The following is a 20,303-nucleotide window of genomic DNA, read 5'->3' on the forward strand; positions in this document are numbered from 1 at the left end:
ACTTAAAATTCCTCTCAATATCTCCTCTTTATTTTCCTCATTCCATACATTTCTTCACCTTTGTTCTCCCTACGTTTCCATTCTTCATCTTTACTTCTCCCTTCCTCACACCTTTTATCATCATCTCTTATCTTCTTTCCTCACACTTGTTCTATCCCCACCCCTTCTACTCTATCCTCCTTCCTTACTATCCAAGTGCCTACCTATCTACAGTAGCTTCCTTACATTTCACCTTATGTCTTCCTCCCATTCCTTCCTTATACATATTCTCCTATTACTATCCCTTCTCCTTCCTCCTTACATTCATTCTCCTACATCTTTCTTCTCATCCTTCAATATAACCCTCCTATCACCACCCCATCTCCTCTTTCCTTACGCTTCTTCCCACATCAACATCCCTTCTCTTCCTTCCCTCTCTTCCTTCTCCCTTATACCATTTCCTCCCTTCTCCTCTTCCTTCCCTCTCCTCCTTCCTCCTCTTCCTTCCTCTCTAGCAATGGTGTGTGTTGGCGGGGGAGCTAGACCCCTGGATATTACAAGTAGGCAGGCTTGCAGGTACAGCAGAGAGAGCTCATGTTGCGGTAGAGGGAGCGGCGCGTCCTCTTCTTGCTCCACAAACTGAACATATCCTCGCCCGTCAGAGCAAGGTTCCGATTGCCAGTGTCCTCCTGTGGGTGAGACGTGGCGGTGAGTGGTGAGATGAAAGGATGAGTGGTGAGATGAGAGGGTGAGTGATGGGATGAGAGGTGAGTGGTGAGATGAGAGGGTGAGTGATGGGATGAGAGGTGAGTGGTGAGATGAGAGGGTGAGTAGTCAGGAAGAAGCGAGAAAAGAGGGTGAGTGTTGAATGAGAAGACAGTGTGGTAGGGGTGAATGCTGAGATGAGGGGGTGAGTGGTCAGGAAGAAGCGAGAAGAGAGGGTGAGTGCTGAGTGAGAAGAGAGTGAGTGGAGAGGAAGAACAGACGGTGAGTGATGAGGAAGGGGTTAGTAGTGAGGGTGAGAAGATGAATGAATGGTGAAAAGTAACAGTGGTGAGGATGGGTTGATGTAAACGACAAAAAAGCGAGTGGTGATCCAGAACGGTGAGTGGTGAGGTAGGGGTGAGGGAGAGTGGTGAGGTAGGGGTGAGGGTGAGTGGTGAAGGGTTTGAGGAAGAAGAGAGGATGACTGGTGAGGAAGGGGGTGCTGAAGTGAAGGAGGTGGAGTGACGTGAATTATGAGGAATGAATAAAGAGACAGGAAGTGATGACTGTAAATGATGAGGGGAGGGACTAAATTAGGTGAATGATGAGTACAGTGACAGATGAAGACAGTGAATAATTACAACAGTGAATGGTGAATGGGATGATAATAGCCAAGAAAAGGTTATCTACAAGGAAAAGATGTTAGTAAATATCTATAACAAGAAATATGATCAATATTGTAATACAAAAAACATTTTCCAAGTTTAATGTATCAAACTTAACCTTTAAAGAGAAGATGTTAGTAAATAAACAATACTGTAAATCTTTATCAGGAAATACAATGATCAATATTACATTACACAGAATATTGCTCAAGTAATATTTAAGTTAACCTACAAAGAGATGTTAGTAAATAAGGAGCAATATTGTAGATCTATTACAGGAAATACAAATCACCAATTACATGAGAGAATACTGCTCAAGTAAGATTAAAACTGCCTAAAACGAGGAGATGTAAATAAATAGTAAGATAATATTACTGCCGAACCAGGAAATATAGTAATAAAAAATACTGTACATTAGAAAGAATACTGCCCAATATCAACTCTAATAAATACCCAGGAAAAATGCTATTACTCTGAAAAATGAATCGGTCACAGTAGGTTGTTAGGGGTTAAAGTGTGGATTTAAGAATATGGTTAAATCCCTTAAATCCCTTCAGTACGGTGTCGTCCTTAATACAGGGTGGTGTGTAAATAGCGCTGCACTAGAACTCGCGGCATCCTGTGTTGCGGGGACGGCTCAGTCTGCCGGTGTGGGTGTGGTGGCGGAAGTTGAAAATAAATAACTGATGCAGACCGGACACTGATAACGCTGACTGAGCCGACCCTCGCAACACACACACACACACACACACACACACAAATCGTCCGGCGGAGTTTAAGAGGAATGTTACACACACACACACACACACACACACACACACACACACACACACACACACACACACACACACACACACACACACACACACACACAAATCGACCGGCGGAGTTTAAGAGGAATATCAAACACACACACACACACACACACACACACACACACACACACACACACACACACACACACACACACACACAAATCGTCCGGCGGAGTTTAAGAGGAATATCACACACACACACACACACACACACACACACACACACAAATCGTCCAGCGGGGTGTAAGAGGAAAGTTTATACGGACTGCCTTGTACTTCCCTCTTGCTACTCCCTGACGATTTGTGACGATTTTATTCAGCTGAGGAGTTCAGGTACAATCTTCATCAACCCCTTCACTACGAGGACGTCCACTGTAACTTATTCTTTATACCCCTAAGCTATAGCTATATTTTCTGGCTATAAGGAAGGCCTCTCGCACTGAAGAGGTTAAATGTGGGATGAATGTTACTTAACCCTAAACACGCCGCCTTCATGTGGTGGCACGGACACGGCCAGGCGGTGGAGCTGCTCGGGTAGTAAAAAAAATTAAAAGGCCTATTATTCATCTCCCTATCCCCCAACAGGAGGATGGTGGTCTGTAGAGGGGCGGCTTTGGTCTACACTTCACTGGATTCACGTTTCAAATGAGCCTGGGATTGCAACTACTACTACTACTACTACTACTACTACTACTACTACCACCACCACCACCACCACCCCACCACTACTATCGTACTAACCCGATAAAACCCCAAATTGCTCGTTCTTACTGCTATGTGACGATTTTATTTAGCCTGGAAAAATCCTTGGGCAGAGGGCGTTACAGCTAGATAAAAAACCGAGCTACTGAAGTACAAACAGGAACGGGAACTACTGTGAGAAACTACTGTACTTCTGAGATTACTGTACTGTGAGATTACTGAGAGATTACTGTACTGCGGGAGACTACTGTACTATGAGATTACTGACAGATTACTGTACTGCGGGAGACTACTGTACTGTGAGATTACTGTACTGTGAGAGACTACTGTATGAAATGAATGAGTGAAATGGAATGTAAATGGATGGGGGTTCGGCGGCGTATCCATCTTTTTTTCCTTCGCTCGGAACTCCCCTCATTCCAGTTTCCTCCTCGTCAATGGATGAAAACTAAGAAAAATTATCATTCTTTCCGATACGCAACGCCAAATGCTGCTGCAAGTGTTCAAGATGTCCGCAACTCCTCCATCTCACGTTCCTTCTCGTCAAAGGATTTAAAATTAATATACTTTACGACAGAGAACTCCAACCTCCAAACGTTTAAAGGATGTTCAGTCCTCCCATTTCACAACAGAACAACTGAACTCATGTAGCACTCACATCAGCATTCCCCCCCCCCCCCAACAGCACCACCATCACCACCACACCACGACCAACAACAACAACAACAAACTCCTAGACAGTGCAACCTCCGCGTTCTACACGTTCCACACTGAATATTCTCTTCACTAAAATTCAACCACTCGAAATCCTTGGCTCATTTCGTTCCTCTCTTCGTGTTGTAAATATACTGCATCAAGAGGCAAGACACAAACAGACAGACATTTTCTTGCAGTGGAGTGGATGATTCTAAACAGATGACGTGAGGGAACACAATTAAATTCTGTTTCAAATTACAAATATGGTGGCACAAATGATTATCGGAGGAGTCTTTTCAATTTTATATATATATATATATATATATATATATATATATATATATACAGTATATATATATATATACTTATTTATTTTCTGAGTGTTTCCTTCCTTGCATGCAGGGAAAATAATTAACTTTTATTTTTGTTATACGTAGTCACAATTCTAAGTAAACCTTCCTTCGTTATAATGTGTATTAAATTTTTGGTAAAGCAGCGGCAGAGATTGGCGGGAAATACAGCTTTCACTTCCATCTCACCATTTCGCCAGCAGTGGGGGGTGGTCATTTTTCCTTCATTTTCCCTTCCTTCTCTCTCTCTCTCTCTCTCTCTCTCTCTCTCTCTGCGACATCTCCTTGGCATTTCCATCTGGATAGGCAAGATACTGTGAACGCCCTTCCGTTTTCTCTCTCACAATCTTCCCTTCTTTCTTATATAATTTTCTCTTCTCCTCCTGTCCCACTATTTCTTCTTCCTTCCAATTCAATCATTTTTTTTTTCTTCCATCCCAATATTCCATCTCCATTCCTTTCGAAAACCCACTCTCTCTCTCTCTCTCTCTCTCTCTCCCACTACTTTCCTCCTCCTCCCTCTTATCTCTCCTTCCCTCCCACATCTCTCTTTCCCTCCTCACTCCTTCTCTCCACGTCTTTCTATCTTTCCTTCCTTCTTCCTTTTCGCTCTCCCCTTCTTAACTCCTTCCCTCCGCCCCTTCTCTATCCTTCCTTCCTTCCCCCTTTCTATCTTTCTCTCCCTCTTCATTCCTCTCCTCTCCCATCTTCCTCTATCTTTCCTTTTTTCTCCCTTTTCTCTATCAATTTATCTCCCTTACTCCTTCCTTCCCCCCTTCTCTACATCCTTCCTTCCTTCCTTCTCCCTTTACCTCCCCCCTCGCTTCATCACTCCCTCCTTCCCTCCACCCTGCGGCGCATAGTCTTTCAGTTTCTTGACGATACAAAAAAAAGCTGACACTGTTCTTTGTATTTCTCTCTCTCTCTCTCTTTCTCTCTCTCTAAATATTCCTCCATTTCTCGGGGTAAAGACAATGTTAATTATTTCCATTTCAAAGCTAAGGGTACATATTCTTAGGTACTTTTCATATCCCCATACACTTTTTCCCTTCCTCCTTGCTTCTCTCCTTTCTCCCCTCTTTCCCCCTCTTTTTCTCCCTTCCTCCCTACTCATCTTCCCTCCCTCCTTTCCTCAATTCCTTCTTCCAGTTTTCCTTCCTCCCTCCTTCCACCTTTCCCTCCTTCATCTCTTCCCTCATTTTTCCTCCCATTCATCTCTCTTCTTTTCCTTCCCTCCTTCTTCCCCTCCTTCAAGCCTTCTCTCATCCCTTCCCTCCCTTTCCCCTCCTTCATTCCTTCCCTCCACTTTCCCCTCCTTCATTCCTTCCCTCCCTTTTCCTCTCCTTCATTCCCTCCCTCCGTTTTTCCCTCCTTCATTCTCTTCCTCCTTCTTTCCCGCTGTAAGATGACAAATATAAACGAGCCTTGAAATAAGGAAAAAAAATCTTGGCTTCATAATTCTCTGTCTGTCTGTCTGTCTCTCTCTCTCTCTCTCTCTCTCTCTCTCTCTCTCTCTCTCATTTTATTCTCATATCCCAAGAAATATGTAGCGTATTTATCACCATCTTTTCTCTCCCGTTCTGCAAATCCACTTTTTCCGTCTGTCCCTCTCTTCCTCTCTTTCTCAGTCTTCCCCCTTTCGCTCTCTCCCTTTCTTCCCCTCTTTCCTCCCCTCTCCCTCCCCCCAACCTTCGCTATACACAGTTGCAGTTCCCTGAAGATGGAAAGAATGTTGACACGATCCCTTTCAGTGTTAAAGATACACCTCCCACCTCTCTCTCTCTCTCTCTCTCTCTTTCACCTGCAGTACACACTACACACACCTTCATTTCCTTGAGGACAGAAAGAATGCTGATTACTGTTTCTCTCTCTCTACTATCTACACATCTACCTCCCGCCTTTCTATCCTTTTTTTCCTCTGTTTCCCCACCATCCTTTCCTTCCTACCTCCAATCCTTCCTTCATTTTATCATTGGATCTATCACTTTCCACCTTTCCTTTTTATATTCTTAATTTCATTCCTTGTCTCCCTTCTTCACGTTCCTTCCCTCCCTCCTTTCCTCCTCCTTCCGTCTCCTCTCCCTTCCCTCCTTCCCAGAAAGAACCATTACGTGTGTTGTTACTTGCTGTCCTTTGTACTCCTTTGTGCGCCTGTTCTTCCTTCCACCCGTTCTTCCTTCTCTCCTTTCATCTCTCTCTCACTCTCTCTCTCTCTCTCTCTCTCTCTCCTATCTCTTCCTCCTTCCTTTTTGCCTTTACTCCCATATTTCCCTCTGCTTTTTCTCTCTTCTCCCCATCTCTCCTTCTTTCTCTCCTTTCTCCTTCCTTTCTGCATTCTCTCCCTCATTTTCTTCTGCCTTTTCTCTTTCTCCCCGCCCTTTTCTTCCCCCTTCCCTCTGACCAGGTGCGTACACTTCCTTCTTTCCTCCCTGGTGTTCTTCATTCTCTCCTTCTCTTCTTCCTCCTGTCCTTCCCTCCCTCCTTCCTTCCCTCCGATCAGCCGCATACACTTCCTTCTTTCCTCCTATCCTTCCCTTCCTGCTATTCTTCCTTCTCTCTTCTATTCCCCCTTCTCTTCCTTCAATTCTTCCACCGATTCTTCCTTCTCGCCCTCCTTCCCTCCCATCTGTGCATTTCCTCCTCCATCACCGCCATCCCATCAACACAACTTCATCCTTTTCTCTACAGTAATTCCATCTACCTCCATTTACCTTCAGAAACGCCTCTTACACTGAATGACTTGAAACAATCTTCAATAACCCCTTAAGTACGATGGCGTCTTACTTTTTTCTAGATTCCTACAGATGAGTGTTGAAGCATCGATCGCAGGTAAGGGTGTACGATTGGGTAACTCAGTTTTATTCAAAAATATTCCTAGGTTCTGGCCTTTACTCACTGATTCTGTCTGTCTGTCTGTCTCGCGCAATTTGTGTTTATCGATCTGTTTCTCTACATTCTCTCTCTCTCTCTCTCTCTCTCTCTCTCTCACACACACACACACACACACACACACACACACACACACACACACACACACACCATTTCCTTCAACACAGGATGCTACATATTTTCGAAACGCCCTTCCTTTCCACCTACTCTCTCTCTCTCTCTCTCTCTCTCTCTCTCTCTTTCCTTTCCTATACCCTTTCCTTCCTCCTCCTTTTAATTCCCCCCTCCTTCCTCTCCCTCTTTCTCTCCTTTCACCTACTTGACGATGGAAAAAGTCCCCTTGTCCTCCCTATCTTCCTCGCTCCAGTCTTCCCCTTCCCTCTTTATCCATTCTCCTCCTTCTTTACTCTCTCTCCTTTCTCTCTCCCCCATTTCTATCTTCCTTCCTTTATTACTACCACTTCCAGTATCTATCCCTACACATTACGAAGATGGAAATAATCCCGAATCGAATCTACACTCCCATCTATCATCCCACTTCTCTCCTTCCGTCCCTCCCTATTCTCGTCTTACTCTCCCTCCCTCCCTACCCCAGTCTTTCCCTCCCTCCCTCCCTCCCTCCCTACCCCAGTCTTTCCCTCCCTCCCTCCCTCCTTCCCTCCACCCCTCCCACCTGTGGCATATACTCCTGCATCTCCTTCAGGATGGAGAGGATGTCGTCACTGTCCTTCTCGATGCTGCAGATCTCCTCCTGCTGGAAATCCGGCTGAAGAGTCTTGCACAGGAGTAGCTGAGAGATGACGCCCAGCCCGCCCATTCCAGACGGCCCGGGCTTGTTCTCTGTGGGCGTGGGCGGAGAAGAGTTAGTGTGGGCGTAGGTGGTGGGGAGAGGAGTTAGTGTTGAGGCTGGGGAGAATTAGTGTGAGTGTGAGAAGGGATGTGAGAAAGGGTTAGTATGGAGTGGGGGAGAGTGTGGTGGGAGAGGACGGAGTGGGAGAGAGTGTAGTGGGAGAGGAGGCAGTGTGTGTGAGGTGGAAGGGGGCGCGTGCGTGTGTGACAATGTGGGACGCGTGTTGGGAGAAGAGTTAGTGTGGTTAGAGAGTATATGGGTTAGTGTGACAGTGTGGGTGGAAGAAGAGCTAGTATGGGGAAAAAAAATGTGGGACAAGTGTGTGGGAAAATGAGGGGTTAGTGTGTGGGAAAATGAAGGGTTAGTGTGACGGTAAATGAAGGATTAGTGTGAGGGTAAATGAGGGATTAATGTGTGGGAAAACGAGGGGTTAGTGTGACGGTAAATGAGTGACTAATGCGAGGGTAAATGAGGGATTAGTGTGTGGGTAAATGAAGGGTTAGTGTGCGGGAAAATGTGGGGTAAGTGTGAGGAAAGACGTTTATGGCAATCAGTACCATACCTGGGGACTTCAGATAATTTAGTAAGTGATAGCAGAAAATTTTAACCAAAGATCATAATACACAACTACGAAAAATTCCGGCAAATTATAATGTGCTAATTGGTTATAACTGGACGGGATATAGTTTCATTAGTGTGATCTGGTTTACTCACCCACACTCATTCCATAATTTCCAGTTTAATTATAGTGAAACATCATCCACATGGGTAATCCCCGTTAGGTTGATTTACACACAGTCTTAAAGTAGTATGAATGTATAGATAGACAGATAGATAAACAGATAGATTTGTACCACCACCTTTCTTACCATCATTGTCCACGATCACCATCCACACCATCACTGCCACCACCATCACCAACAGCAGCAGCTACTGTTACACACTGCCACATCATACTATAACCATCATCCTTACCACAAACTGTGCCACCACTAAATACCACCACCACTACCAAATAACACCACACACTACCATGATATCCCTGCCGCAATCACCACTACCACCACCCACTACTACAATTAATACTACCATCACTATTACCAAACTCTACCACGATTTCTACCAGTGAACCACCACTAAGATCAACTACCACCCACCATGCCCTGCCACAACCATAACTACCACCCACCAACCTCTGCCACTACGATAACTACCATACCACCATTCCTACCAGCATCCCTACCTAGAGAGGCAACTGAAGTGTTTGCTTGTTATTAGTGTAGCCTTCAAGAGCACACCCTCTCCCCTACCTTTTGAGTACTCTCTCTCTCTCTCTCTCTCTTTGTGTGTGTGTGTGTGTGTGTGTGTGTGTGTGTGTGTGTGTGTGTGTGTGTGTGTGTGTGTGTGTGTGTGTGTGTGTGTGTGTGTGTGTGTGTGTGTGTGTGTGTGTGTGTGTGTGTGTGTGTGTGTGTGTGTGTGTGTGTGTGTGTGTGTGTGTGTGTGTGTGTGTGTGTGTGTGTGTGTGTGTGTGTGTGTGTGTGTGTGTGTGTGTGTAAACGGTTAAAATAAATGTAACAGTCAATCCCTCCCTTTATGAACAGCATCATACACCATACATACAGCATATACTGAATATTCACACTAACTTCTCAAGGTATATAAATGAATTTCCATCATTTTTGCCATCATACACAACACCTTTTTCATTTTTTTCTTCCGCATGCTAAGTCAGAGCAAGTGGTGGGTGGAGAGAATACCATTTACTAGGCTATAATTTTCCATAGTTAATTATAAGGTCAGGCCCAAGATCCGTGTATCAGTTGAACCTTTAATATTGCATGCTACCTCTCCCTCTCCCATTTCTCTCTCCCACGTTCCTCCCTTCCTCTCATCCCTCTCTCTTTTTACCCCTCCCTCTAAAGAATTTTCAGTTCTTTTTCCCCTCTCTCTTTCCCCCTCTACCTCCGCTCCTCTCCTTTTTCCCTTTGCACATCGTCCCCTTCTTCTCTCTACTCTTCTATATTCCCTCCCTTTTCTCAGACTCACTTCCTTTCTCCATTTCCCCCTCATATCTTCCCCTCTCTTTCCTTTTCTTTTCCTTTCTTTCCTCTCTTCCCTCCCCCACCCCACTATGCTTCAATACTACCCTCTCTCCTCCACTTCCTCTCCTTTATCTACACTTCTCAACTCTCCTCATCTCCTCTACCCTCCCCTCCCCTCTTTACATTTCTATACCCCTCCATGCTTCCCCTCCCCTCCACTTCCCTCCCCTACCTTTTTCCCTTCCCCATCCACTCCCCCTCTCTTCACTTCCTTTTCAGTAACACTTCTTAAGTCTTCTATAGGCCTATACAATTCACCTCTTTCCTTACACACACACACACACACACACACACACACACACACACACACACACACACACACACACACACACACACACATCCTCTCTCTCTCTCTCTCTCGTTTACTTCTTCCTCTCTGTCCCCAAAAAGCACCCTTCCTCTCTCACCTCCACACATTTTCCCCCATCTCATTTTTCTTGTCTCCCACTCTCTCTTATTCCCTCCTCTTTCAACCCCCATTTATTTTTCCCCTTTCACGAAACGGTCAGGGTGAGGGATGTATGGAAGAGGGTCCATTCATCTAGCCACCTCCCTTAATAAATAAAAATGAATGCTGAAAAAAAGGGTGGAAAGTGAAAACAGGACGGGGGACATTTTTAACGAGCCGTGGAGGACGCCATTTTTAAAGAGACGAGGAGGACACCATTTTTAAAGGTCCGCGTTGTGGGGCGTAGGGTAAACAAACAAGTAATGAAAGTTGCATTATCTGTGTACAATGGTTTCTGAAGGGCCGTGAAGGGGAGAGAGAGAGAGAGAGAGAGAGAGAGAGAGAGAGAGAGAGAGAGAGAGAGAGAGAGAGGCACAAAATGAAAGGTGAAGAACTGAGAAAGTAAGGGAGTGCGATAGAGGGAAAGAGAGAAGAGAGGAAGATAAAAACGAGGAGGGGTGGATAGGAAGGTACAGAAAAAAGAGTAATAAGGGAAAGACAATGTAAGGAAGAGAGGGAGTTAAAGAGAGAAGAGAGGTAAAGAGAAAAGACGATGAGAGAGGGGAGGTGGAATGGTGCGTGGAGGGAAAAGTGAAGACAAGTGGAGGAAAGGAGGGGGAGGAAAAGGGAGAGGTACAGGGAGAAATGGAGAGGAGAATAAAGGGAGGTAGAGGACGTAAAAGGAGAAGAGGAAAGAAGAAGAGGGATGGAGAAGAAAAGGAAGATGAGGATGGTGAAGGGAGGAGGAGGAGGAGGAGAGTCTAAGCAAACGACAGAGAGAGAGAGAGAGAGAGAGAGAGAGAGAGAGAGAGAGAGAGAGAGAGAGAGACCTCTATCACAAACTCTCACTCCTATTCAAATACCCCCTTCCTCTATCCCTCTCTCATTAAACTTTCCAATTCCCCACAAACTCTATTAACTCTATTCTCTACCCCGCCCCTCAGTGTGCTTATTATTCTCTCTATCAGCTCTAATCATTATCATCTGTTATGCCTGTTTATCGACGTTTATAGTATTCATATCTTCTATCTTTCTATCAAGCATTCTTATCATTTCTATGCTAATTTTCCACCTTTTCAAGTTATTTATGTGTCTATCTATATTTTGCATTTCTGTGTCATTTTCCGGCCTTTTCTTATCGTAATTATCATTTTTTGTCGCTAAAAAAGTATATAAAATGACACTGGATTTTTTTTTTTCGTTTTCCTTTCTCACTTCTCTTTCATCTTATACTCAAAACAAGTTACAGAAACACAAATTTCTTTCAATAATGACAAACACACTTCCAAACAACTAGGCGCTAATAATAATAATAACAATAATAATAATAATAATAATAATAATAACAATAATAATAATAATAATAATAATAATAACAATAATAACAATAATAATAATAATAATGATAATAATCTGGAATCACAACGAATAGAAAGAATAATTTTTAAAGGACTATACTCTGGCCATTTTAACCTGAATAAGATTTTCGTTCTTTGTAGCTTATTTCATGTAGTTCTGTGACGGAAAAAGACAATGCTACGGTTCTACAGTTTTTCCTTCTATTCTCTGTCCAACATCCCACCTCCTCCAGGGCACTTTCTCTCTCTCTCTCTCTCTCTCTCTCTCTCTCTCTCTCTCTCTCTCTCGCATGGTTTCCTTCCTCACTCCCTCGACCCATCCCGGCCACCGCAAAAGGGGGGAGAGAGCTAGAGTGAAAGAGAGAGAGAGAAGCGGAGGCAGATAATGACTCGCTCTCTCCAGTGTTTGCACTCCAATCCTGCTCCCCCTTCCTCTCTCTCTCTCTCTCTCTCTCTCTCTGGTTGGTCTGTCTGTTATATAAGTACATAATCAAATACACTATCTGCGTAATCCGTGCCCCTACATAATTCTCTCGCTATCTCTCACGTATGCATGTGTGTGCGCGCGTATGCACACACACACACACACACACACACACACACACACACACACACACACACACACACACACACACAGAGTATATTCACAACTTCATGCATACTTAGTGCCAATTTCAATTCTTAATGCTTTTCCAGCAAGCACGTACAATGCTCTTTTTATTACTAGACGCCAAAACCGTGCAGACAAGACAAAAATACTTCCACGCTCCTCCATCATTACTCTTCCTCGCACTCCATCCATCTATCTATCTATCCATCTATCTATCTATGTCTGCCCATCTCTAATCCATGAATCCATCTACAGTTATCGATCTATCTATGTGCCTGTCTGTCTCTAATCCCTGCTTCCATCTATATCTGTCTATCTATCCATGTGCCTGCCTGTCTGCCTCTAATCCCTGCGCTGATTAAGGACAGCTGCCGCCAAGCTGCCTGTCTCCTCTGCTGCTCTACCATCCGTCTCTCTATCCTCTCTATCTATCTATCTTTCTATCTACTCCCAGACGGATGCATCCTCCCCTGCGTTCATTCATGGCAAACCGCGACAAAAATGCTTCCATGCACCTCCATCATCACTCATCCCCTCCCCCTCCCTCCCTCCCTCCTGCTGCCACTTCCACGCCACCCTCCCTCATGAACCCTTCCTTTGGGGTCTTTCATCATTATTCTTCCACATTCATAATCTTTCTCCGTTAAGCTTTTATTCTCCATCATCTCACTCTTCATCAACGTGACTTCATATTTCATTTCTCTCTTCATCTCTCATTTTCCCTTCTCCATCTTCTTCCGCCAACGTGACTTCATATATCATTTCTCTATTCATTTTTTTTTTCATTTTCAGTTCTCCATCTCCTTATTCTTCCATCAGCTAGACTTCTATATTACTTCTTTATTAATTTTTCATTCTCCATGCTCCATCTTCTTACTTTTCCATCATCTTCGTTTCTCTAATCTCTCTTCTTATCCTACAATTCTCCATGCTTCCTCGTAATGATGGGATTAAGGAGAGCTAAATCTAACCCCTCCAGTTCGAAAACTCTCCTCAGCTGAACAAAATCGTCTACAGATAACAAAAATAAACGCAATAATAAACCATCACGTCATCGGATTGAAGAGGTTACTGGATCTCTGCAACCCCTCTCTCATATCATCGGCTAAAGCTTATTCATACACACAATCCCTCCTACACTATGGACACAAAAACCAATACAACTCCCTCATTCCTCTTTAACATCCTTCTACACAATCCCTCCAACACAGTGCACACAAAATCACTACAACTACAGCTTCCACACTCCTCTAGCACTCTTACAGATCCCCCTCTATACAGTTAAAAATAATAAAAACTACACCCACGTCATTCCTCCTCAACATTCTTACCCCTTACACAATCCCTCCTACACTATATACACACAAAAAAAAATAAAAATAAAATAAAAAAACTACAATTCCCACACTCTCCCCCTTTCACAATCCCCCCTACACTATGGACACGGAAAAACACCACAAGTCCCACACTCCTCTCCATCACCCTTCCCCTTTATAATGGCATAATGAAACTGCATCTTTAATACAATTACACATTCCCTCCTCCCACGCCATCATAAAATAATTGTCAGAGGCAATTCACTACCACCGCTCTTCCCAATATCACATCATTTTATCACGCATCGGTGCTCCTGAGGGGTGCCTTCACGCGGTGGCACCGATATAACCAGGTTGCTACGCTGCCTGGTTGGACAGACATCCCTCACCTCCTCCCCTATCCCCCGAAATGAGGATGGTGGATTGCAGATATTAAGAAGCTTCATCCTGCAGTCCATTAGGTTCACATTTCAGTTTATCTTGTGGCTACAACTACTGGCCACCACATACCCACTCTACTGGCCACCACATACCCACTCTGCCTCACGAGCCCTTCCTGTCTTCATCTTCTTCAGGATTTCAACTACTTCCTCGCGTATTCCCCTTTACCTCGTCTTTTCCGCTTTATTCTTCTTACCACAGGACGAATCTGCTCAGCGTAGGTGAAACCCCATCATACGGCAGTAGGAAGTCTACATCTAAGACTTCCTGTTCGAAATGACTCTCTCTCAACTGAACAACACTGCCGGAAACAAGAACAATTGAAGACGTCCTCGGAATGAAGGGGTTAATTCCCTCACGCTTCCCTCTCAGGTATTTCTTTTGCTTCACCTTCTAAACTTCTTACGGTTTTTAGTTTTCTTATCATATCTATCAACTCCTTTACACTATCTATCTCTTCACTTCACCACTATCTGTGCATTTTTAAACGATACATTTCTCACCCATAAATCTCTTTCCTTCTTCTTCTTCTTCAATCAACACAAACATACATTCACACGCTGCCCCTCCTCCAAACACAAATACGAATACGTAGGATAAAGCTTACAATCCTTAGTGCTCCTGTCTTTCGTGCATGAACATAGAAACACACACACACACACACACACACACACACACACACACACACACACACACACACACACACACTATCTCTCTCTCTCTCTCTCTCTCTCATTCATCTCCAGTGTCTTTCCTTACTCGGTTCTTTTCCTCCTCCTCTACGGCTTCCTCCTCTTTCTTACTCTCTCTCTTTCACCGGCCTTCCATCTCCTCTCTCTTTTCTTCCTCTTTACTTACGAGTTCCTCTCCCTTTCTCCCTCTCTCCTTACCTCCTTTCTTCCTGCCTCCTCCATCTCTCGTTCTTTTCCTGTTTTTTGTTTATATTCTCCACATATTCCTTTTCTGGGGATACCCTCGTAGGTCTCTCTCTCTCTCTCTCTCTCTCTCTCTCTCTCTCTCTTTCAACTCATTCGTTACTCCTCCCCCCTCGATCTTAGCCAACTTCCCTTTTCATTCTCCTCCCTCCCTCCTTCCCTCCCCCTACCTCTCTGCCTCCCTCCCTCCTTCCCCGTCTCCCCTCCCTCCCTGCCTCCCCGTGCCTCTCCGCCTCAGTGCCTGCCTGACTAATGATTATTATATTTGACTCTCCTGCCTCCACCGCTGACGTGGAGTGGCAAATTATTAATCTGAGGCAGACAGGAGAGGGAGGCGCGAGGCAGGCAGGAAGGAGGCAGGGAGAGGGAAGGGGGGAGAGGGAAGGGAGGAGAGGTCGGCAGGAGGCAGGGAGGAAGCAGGAAGGAAGCAGGGAGAAGGAAGGGAGGCGAGGTTGGCAGGAGGCAAAGAGAAAGCAGGAGGGAGGCAAGGTGATGGAAGAGAAAACGCAGGCAGCCAGGAAGCAGACAGGAAGAAGGCAGGCAGGAAGCAGAGGGTGGGGAACGGAAGTAAGAAACGTAAGAATGATGCAGGAAGAAGAGGAAGCAGGTAGGTAAGTAGGTATGTAGGAGGGGAGCAGGAAGGCAAATTAAAGAAAGGGAAGAAACAGAACAGAGGCAGTAGGGGAGGTAAAGAGAAGTGACAAGGAGGTACGGAAGAGAAGCAGGAAGGAGAGGTAGGGAGGTAGGATGCAGGGAATTGAGAGTATGAATGCAGGGGGTTTATCTAAATTGGTAGGAATGGATACGCAAGAAGACAGGGTTTGGAAGCGAGGGGAAGGCAGGGGAGGGAGACTGAAGGGCTAAGAGGTAGGTAGGGACGGAAGGTAGGGACGGAGGTAGCTAAGGAGGTAGATAGGGAAAAGAGGGATGGAGGTAAGGGTGGGAGGTAGGGAGGGAAGACAGGGATGGAGGTAGATATGGAGAATGGAAGGGAAGAGAAAGATGGAGGTACGTAAGGAGGGAAGAGAAGAATGGAAGTAAGGATGGAACAACAGAATGGAGGTAAGCACAGAAGGCGAGCAGGTAAGGAGGCAGGTAGGCATGATGAACACTTGGGCGATGGATACAGCAGGCAGGATGTAAACAGTTAAGAATGTATGAAGGAAGGGGGGAGCAAAAGGGTACAAAGGAAAGCAAATAACATCCGACTTCCCGACCAAACAAGAGAGCATAAGGGAAAGCAAACAACAAACAACTTCCAGGTCTCTCCCTCCAGTCTTGTTGTACAGCCGACCTAAATTTACGGTACGGTAGTTAACTCCCTGATATTTGGTGACGCTCTTTAAACTCTTATCCCTAATACCTTCAGACTCCTTGGTTACTACTGTGTAATTCCTTGGCTCATATTACTATCTTCTCATATCATTCTACCTAATACCAGCGGTTTTAAGGATAAGGAAGGAAGAAGGAGCCACCCCCCTCGCCCCTCCCTTCCTCCCAACCACTCCAGCTGAAATCGGCATGAAAAAGTAAGAAGGACTCACAAAATTTACAAGCTGTTATGGGATTATACATCAGCATGTGTAAAAAAAAAAATATTTATTTATCCTACATTCTGTTAACCTGTCAGGGTAAAGTAACATTAATCCCTTCAGTCCAAGGACGTAATTTTTATTGTATTTTGCTATTACCAGGCGATTTCATTCATCTGGAGACCGACTTTCCGAAATGAAGGGATTAAACACTGACTTCCTTACCCCCTTTGCTAACAGGCCTTTCTCCCATGCTGAATAAAATCATCTGGTGGCATGAAGAATTGAGAACAAAAAGGGATTCAGTGCACGACATGTCACTTGGCTGCCGTAGTGTGGAATGACAGTTTGGCACAAAAATTCGTCTAATAATTCACCTCTTCCACTTCTCACTTTCCTCGTGTGTGTTTCTAAGGCGATGGGATGGTTCTTCTTTGATATGCGTGTTCATGAACGTGACGGAAACTTTCTACATGTCAAGGAGACGTGGTTGAAAAGTGGACGAACTTTCGTCTCTGATTACGTGGGCAGGCAAGGAGGAAGGAAGGAAGGGAATGAAGGAAGAACGCAGAGAATGAGGAAGGAAGGTAGGGAATGAGGGAGGAAGGCAAGAAATGAAGGTAGGGAATGAGGAAGGAAGGCAGGGAATGAGGGTAGGAGGCAGGGAATAAAGGGAGGATGGAAGGGAATGAAAGAGGGAGGCACAGAGAGAGAGAGAGAGAGAGAGAGAGGAAGGCAGGGAATGAGAGAGGAAGGAAGGCAGGGAATGAAGGAGGAAGGTAGGGAATGAGGAAGGAAGACATGGAATGAGGGAGGGAGGCAGCGAATAAAGGGAGGATGGAAGGGAATGAGAGAGGGAGAAAGTGAGGATGTAAGACAGGAAAGAAGGAAGGACAGGGGGGAAAGAAGACAGGAAAGAAGTAAGGCAGATAAGGAGGGAGGGAGGGAGGAAGGTAGGCAGAGAGAAAGAACGTGGGCACAGATGGATGGATGTAGGGGAGGGAAGGTGGGGAAGCAGGGAGGGAGAAAGAGAAACAGGCAATATGGGTGTGGGCAGAGGGATGGACACCTGGACAGTCCGGGAGATTAGAGACGCATCCTTGTTGTCGTTGCTCTTGTTTACCTGATGTGAAGCAGACTGATTGTGCTTGATGGGTTCTCTGGCGTGTGTGGAAAGGAGGTGTGATGAGAATATGGTGGTGCGTAGTAGGTATGTGGTGGTGTGTGGTGAGGAGTGTGTGCGCTGAGTTTATGGCGGGGAATACCTGAGCTGTATGTGTGGTAGTGTGCTGAGTGTAGGTAAGTGAGGTCGCCTGATGTTAGGAAAATGTGTTGCGTATCAGAAAAATAACCAACAGTACTGGTATTTATCATTAAATCGAGTGCACTAAGCTTCTCCTTGCGCTCCACCTCCCGACTCCACCCTGTCCTAAAACACAATCAAGACTGCTTAGCGATAACAAGAATATTATAAATAAAACTTGTAACGTCTTGGAGCCGTATCTGGAAATGTTTTTTTTTTAATCTAACAGGACGAGAGGAAACTTTTGGCTGAATAAAATCGTCTGGTGGTAACAACAATACAAGCTAACCCTCTGACGACAATACAACTGCTATCAATTAATCAATCAATCAACCAATTAATCAAATGACGCCATGTTTCCACTTCATATCCCCATAAAGAGGTAAGTCATGGTATACTGACGTTCTCTATGGCCTGGAAAGTTAACCAAGAGCCAAAACCAACTTATTATTTCCGAGCTGTTGGTAGAAATTGGTGGCAGAGAAGAAATGAGAGATGTAGAATTAGATCTGTAACGTGAGTGTCTCTGCTTAAAATCTGACCCTATCTATGGCTGAGTTACCTAAGAGTGACGATGACTGTATGGCTGGTTACCAAGCTTAGAAATATGATTCTTATCCTAGTGCCTCCCAGGGTCGATATAGGTCAACTAGCTACTCCTTCACTCCTTCCGTTAGTCTTAATTAATACTGTACACTACTCGCAACTCTGTAATATATCACCATACTATTTAATTCAGCTTGGGAGTCGCCTAACGTCAATAGAGAGGCCTACATTTCTCACGTCTTCAATGGGTTAAGTGTTTGCCGCCCCAACCCTCACCGCACCTTAATTTCAAAGCGTCCAAGGGGGAAGGGGCGCACCGGGATCAAAGCAACCTGTCACACACTCCACCACCACCCTCCCTATCCATTTCCCCTTCCCTATAGCCTTCCCTTGTGCGATTCATTTGCTCCTTTCCTTATCCCTTCCCATTCACTTGCTCTCATCAGTTTCATTCTTCCTCCCTTCGTCTCTCCTCGTATGCTTCTTTCCTTTCCTTTTCCCTCTCATGTCCCTCTTCCTATGTTCCTTTAACTGTCTTCTGTTCCATCCATCTCGTCTAGTTTCATACCTCTTTCCTTCCTTGCTTCCATCCCTCCTTCCTTCCCTTTCCCCTTTTTCTTCTTAGGCCCTTCGTCTTTCTTTCCCTTTTCTCCCTACCCTCACTTCTTCCTCCTCCCCTACTCCCCCTCCCTTCCCCTACCCTGACCCTTTCACTTGATGCACCATTAATAATTCCTTCAATCGACTCCCCCCTCCCTTTCCTTTCACCCCCACTCCCTTCCCCTCCTCCCCCTCCCCGCCCTGCTATTCCCTCCCCCTCCTCTCGTCACTGTCATCCCCGCGCTACCCCTCTCTCTCTCTCCGAGTCCTCCACACTCCTTACTTAGCTCCTCTTCAGGCCAATTTATTTTTCTTCTCTTCCTGATTCCTTTGCCGTTCACTTCCCCAATTCTTATTATTCATCACAGTTTCTCATTAACCATTTACTTTTTTTTTTTTTAATCTAAGCTGTTTTTTTTTTTCTCTCTCTCTCTCTCTCTCTCTTTTGCTCCATCTTTTTGCCTGCTTTCTACATAAACACGTTCGCTTTCTAAAAACGAACTAAGTTACTCTCATACTCACAGGGACGGCCAAATATAGTGTCTGTTCCTAACTGTGTCATTTACTCACTCACTCACTCATTTTACTCGTGCTCCCATTATTCTGAGGATTTATAATACTTCGAATAAAATTTTTCACAACTTTAATTTCCACTCACAAATATAATATTGTCTGGATTTTGTCCGAAAAAGTACTCAGTTCTTCCATGAAAGGGTTAATGTTATCCTTTTTTTTTAATTTTTCTACTTTACTGTTGTTTTATCTCTCCCTTTTCTCCCATTTCTTACACTTCCTTCTTCTCATCATCTTTGTCTTTATCTCTACTTTCATCTATTCGCCATCTGTTGCGTTTTATCCAGTCTTCTCTCTTCATATCTGTCATCTCATCTTTATTTTCATACCTGTCTTCATTTTTCTCTTCTGTTTTTTCTTTTATTCCTCCCTAGTTTTCATTCGCCCTCATTCCTTTCTTTTTCTCTTTTTCCCCCTATTTTCCTTATAATCCTTCTTTATTCTCTTCCTCCCTCAATTTTTTCCTTTTTTTCTTACATCTCTCTCTCTCTCTCTCTCTCTCTCTCTCTCCTGCCCTTTTCTTCCTTCCCTCCCTGTCACTCCTCCCTTTCCTCCCTGGCCAAAATTTATTCTCCCTGTTTCCTGATTACCACATTCGCAACCTTCCCCTCGACAGGTCCCATTAATTATAAGAGACAGATGGTTCCTCCCTCCCTCCCTCCCTCCCTCTATGTTTCCCTTCACACTCCCTCCTTCCCTCCCTCCACCCAACCCTCCCTCTCTCCGTCTGCTTCTACCCTCCCCCTTTCCCTCGAAACGCCCTCTTTCTTTCCCTCTACACTCCCTCTACCCTCCTTCCCTCCTTCCCTCCATACACTCTCTCTCCCTCCTTCACCACACCCCCTGCCTCCCTTTCTCCCTCTACACTCTTTCTCCCTCCCTCTACAC

General features: G+C 44.8%; 1 protein-coding gene across 1 annotated transcript in view; it reads right to left on the reverse strand.

Moving 5' to 3' along the window:
* Positions 1-417: 417 nt before the first annotated feature.
* Positions 418-20,303, reverse strand: part of LOC145400956 (regulator of G-protein signaling 7-binding protein-like) — a 447,682-nt gene continuing 427,796 nt past the window's right edge. The window contains exons 4-5 of the mRNA XM_080273321.1: positions 7,475-7,641; positions 418-668 (exon numbers count right to left, since the gene is read on the reverse strand). Of these exons, the coding sequence (XP_080129447.1) occupies positions 534-668; positions 7,475-7,641 (302 nt within the window). The 3' untranslated portion in view covers positions 418-533. The remainder of the gene's footprint in view (positions 669-7,474; positions 7,642-20,303) is intronic.

The sequence above is a fragment of the Coenobita brevimanus genome, chromosome 54, assembly GCF_032717465.1.
Source record: "Coenobita brevimanus isolate Jiangsu-jjx chromosome 54, ASM3271746v2, whole genome shotgun sequence".
NCBI classification, from domain to species: Eukaryota; Metazoa; Arthropoda; class Malacostraca; order Decapoda; family Coenobitidae; genus Coenobita; species Coenobita brevimanus.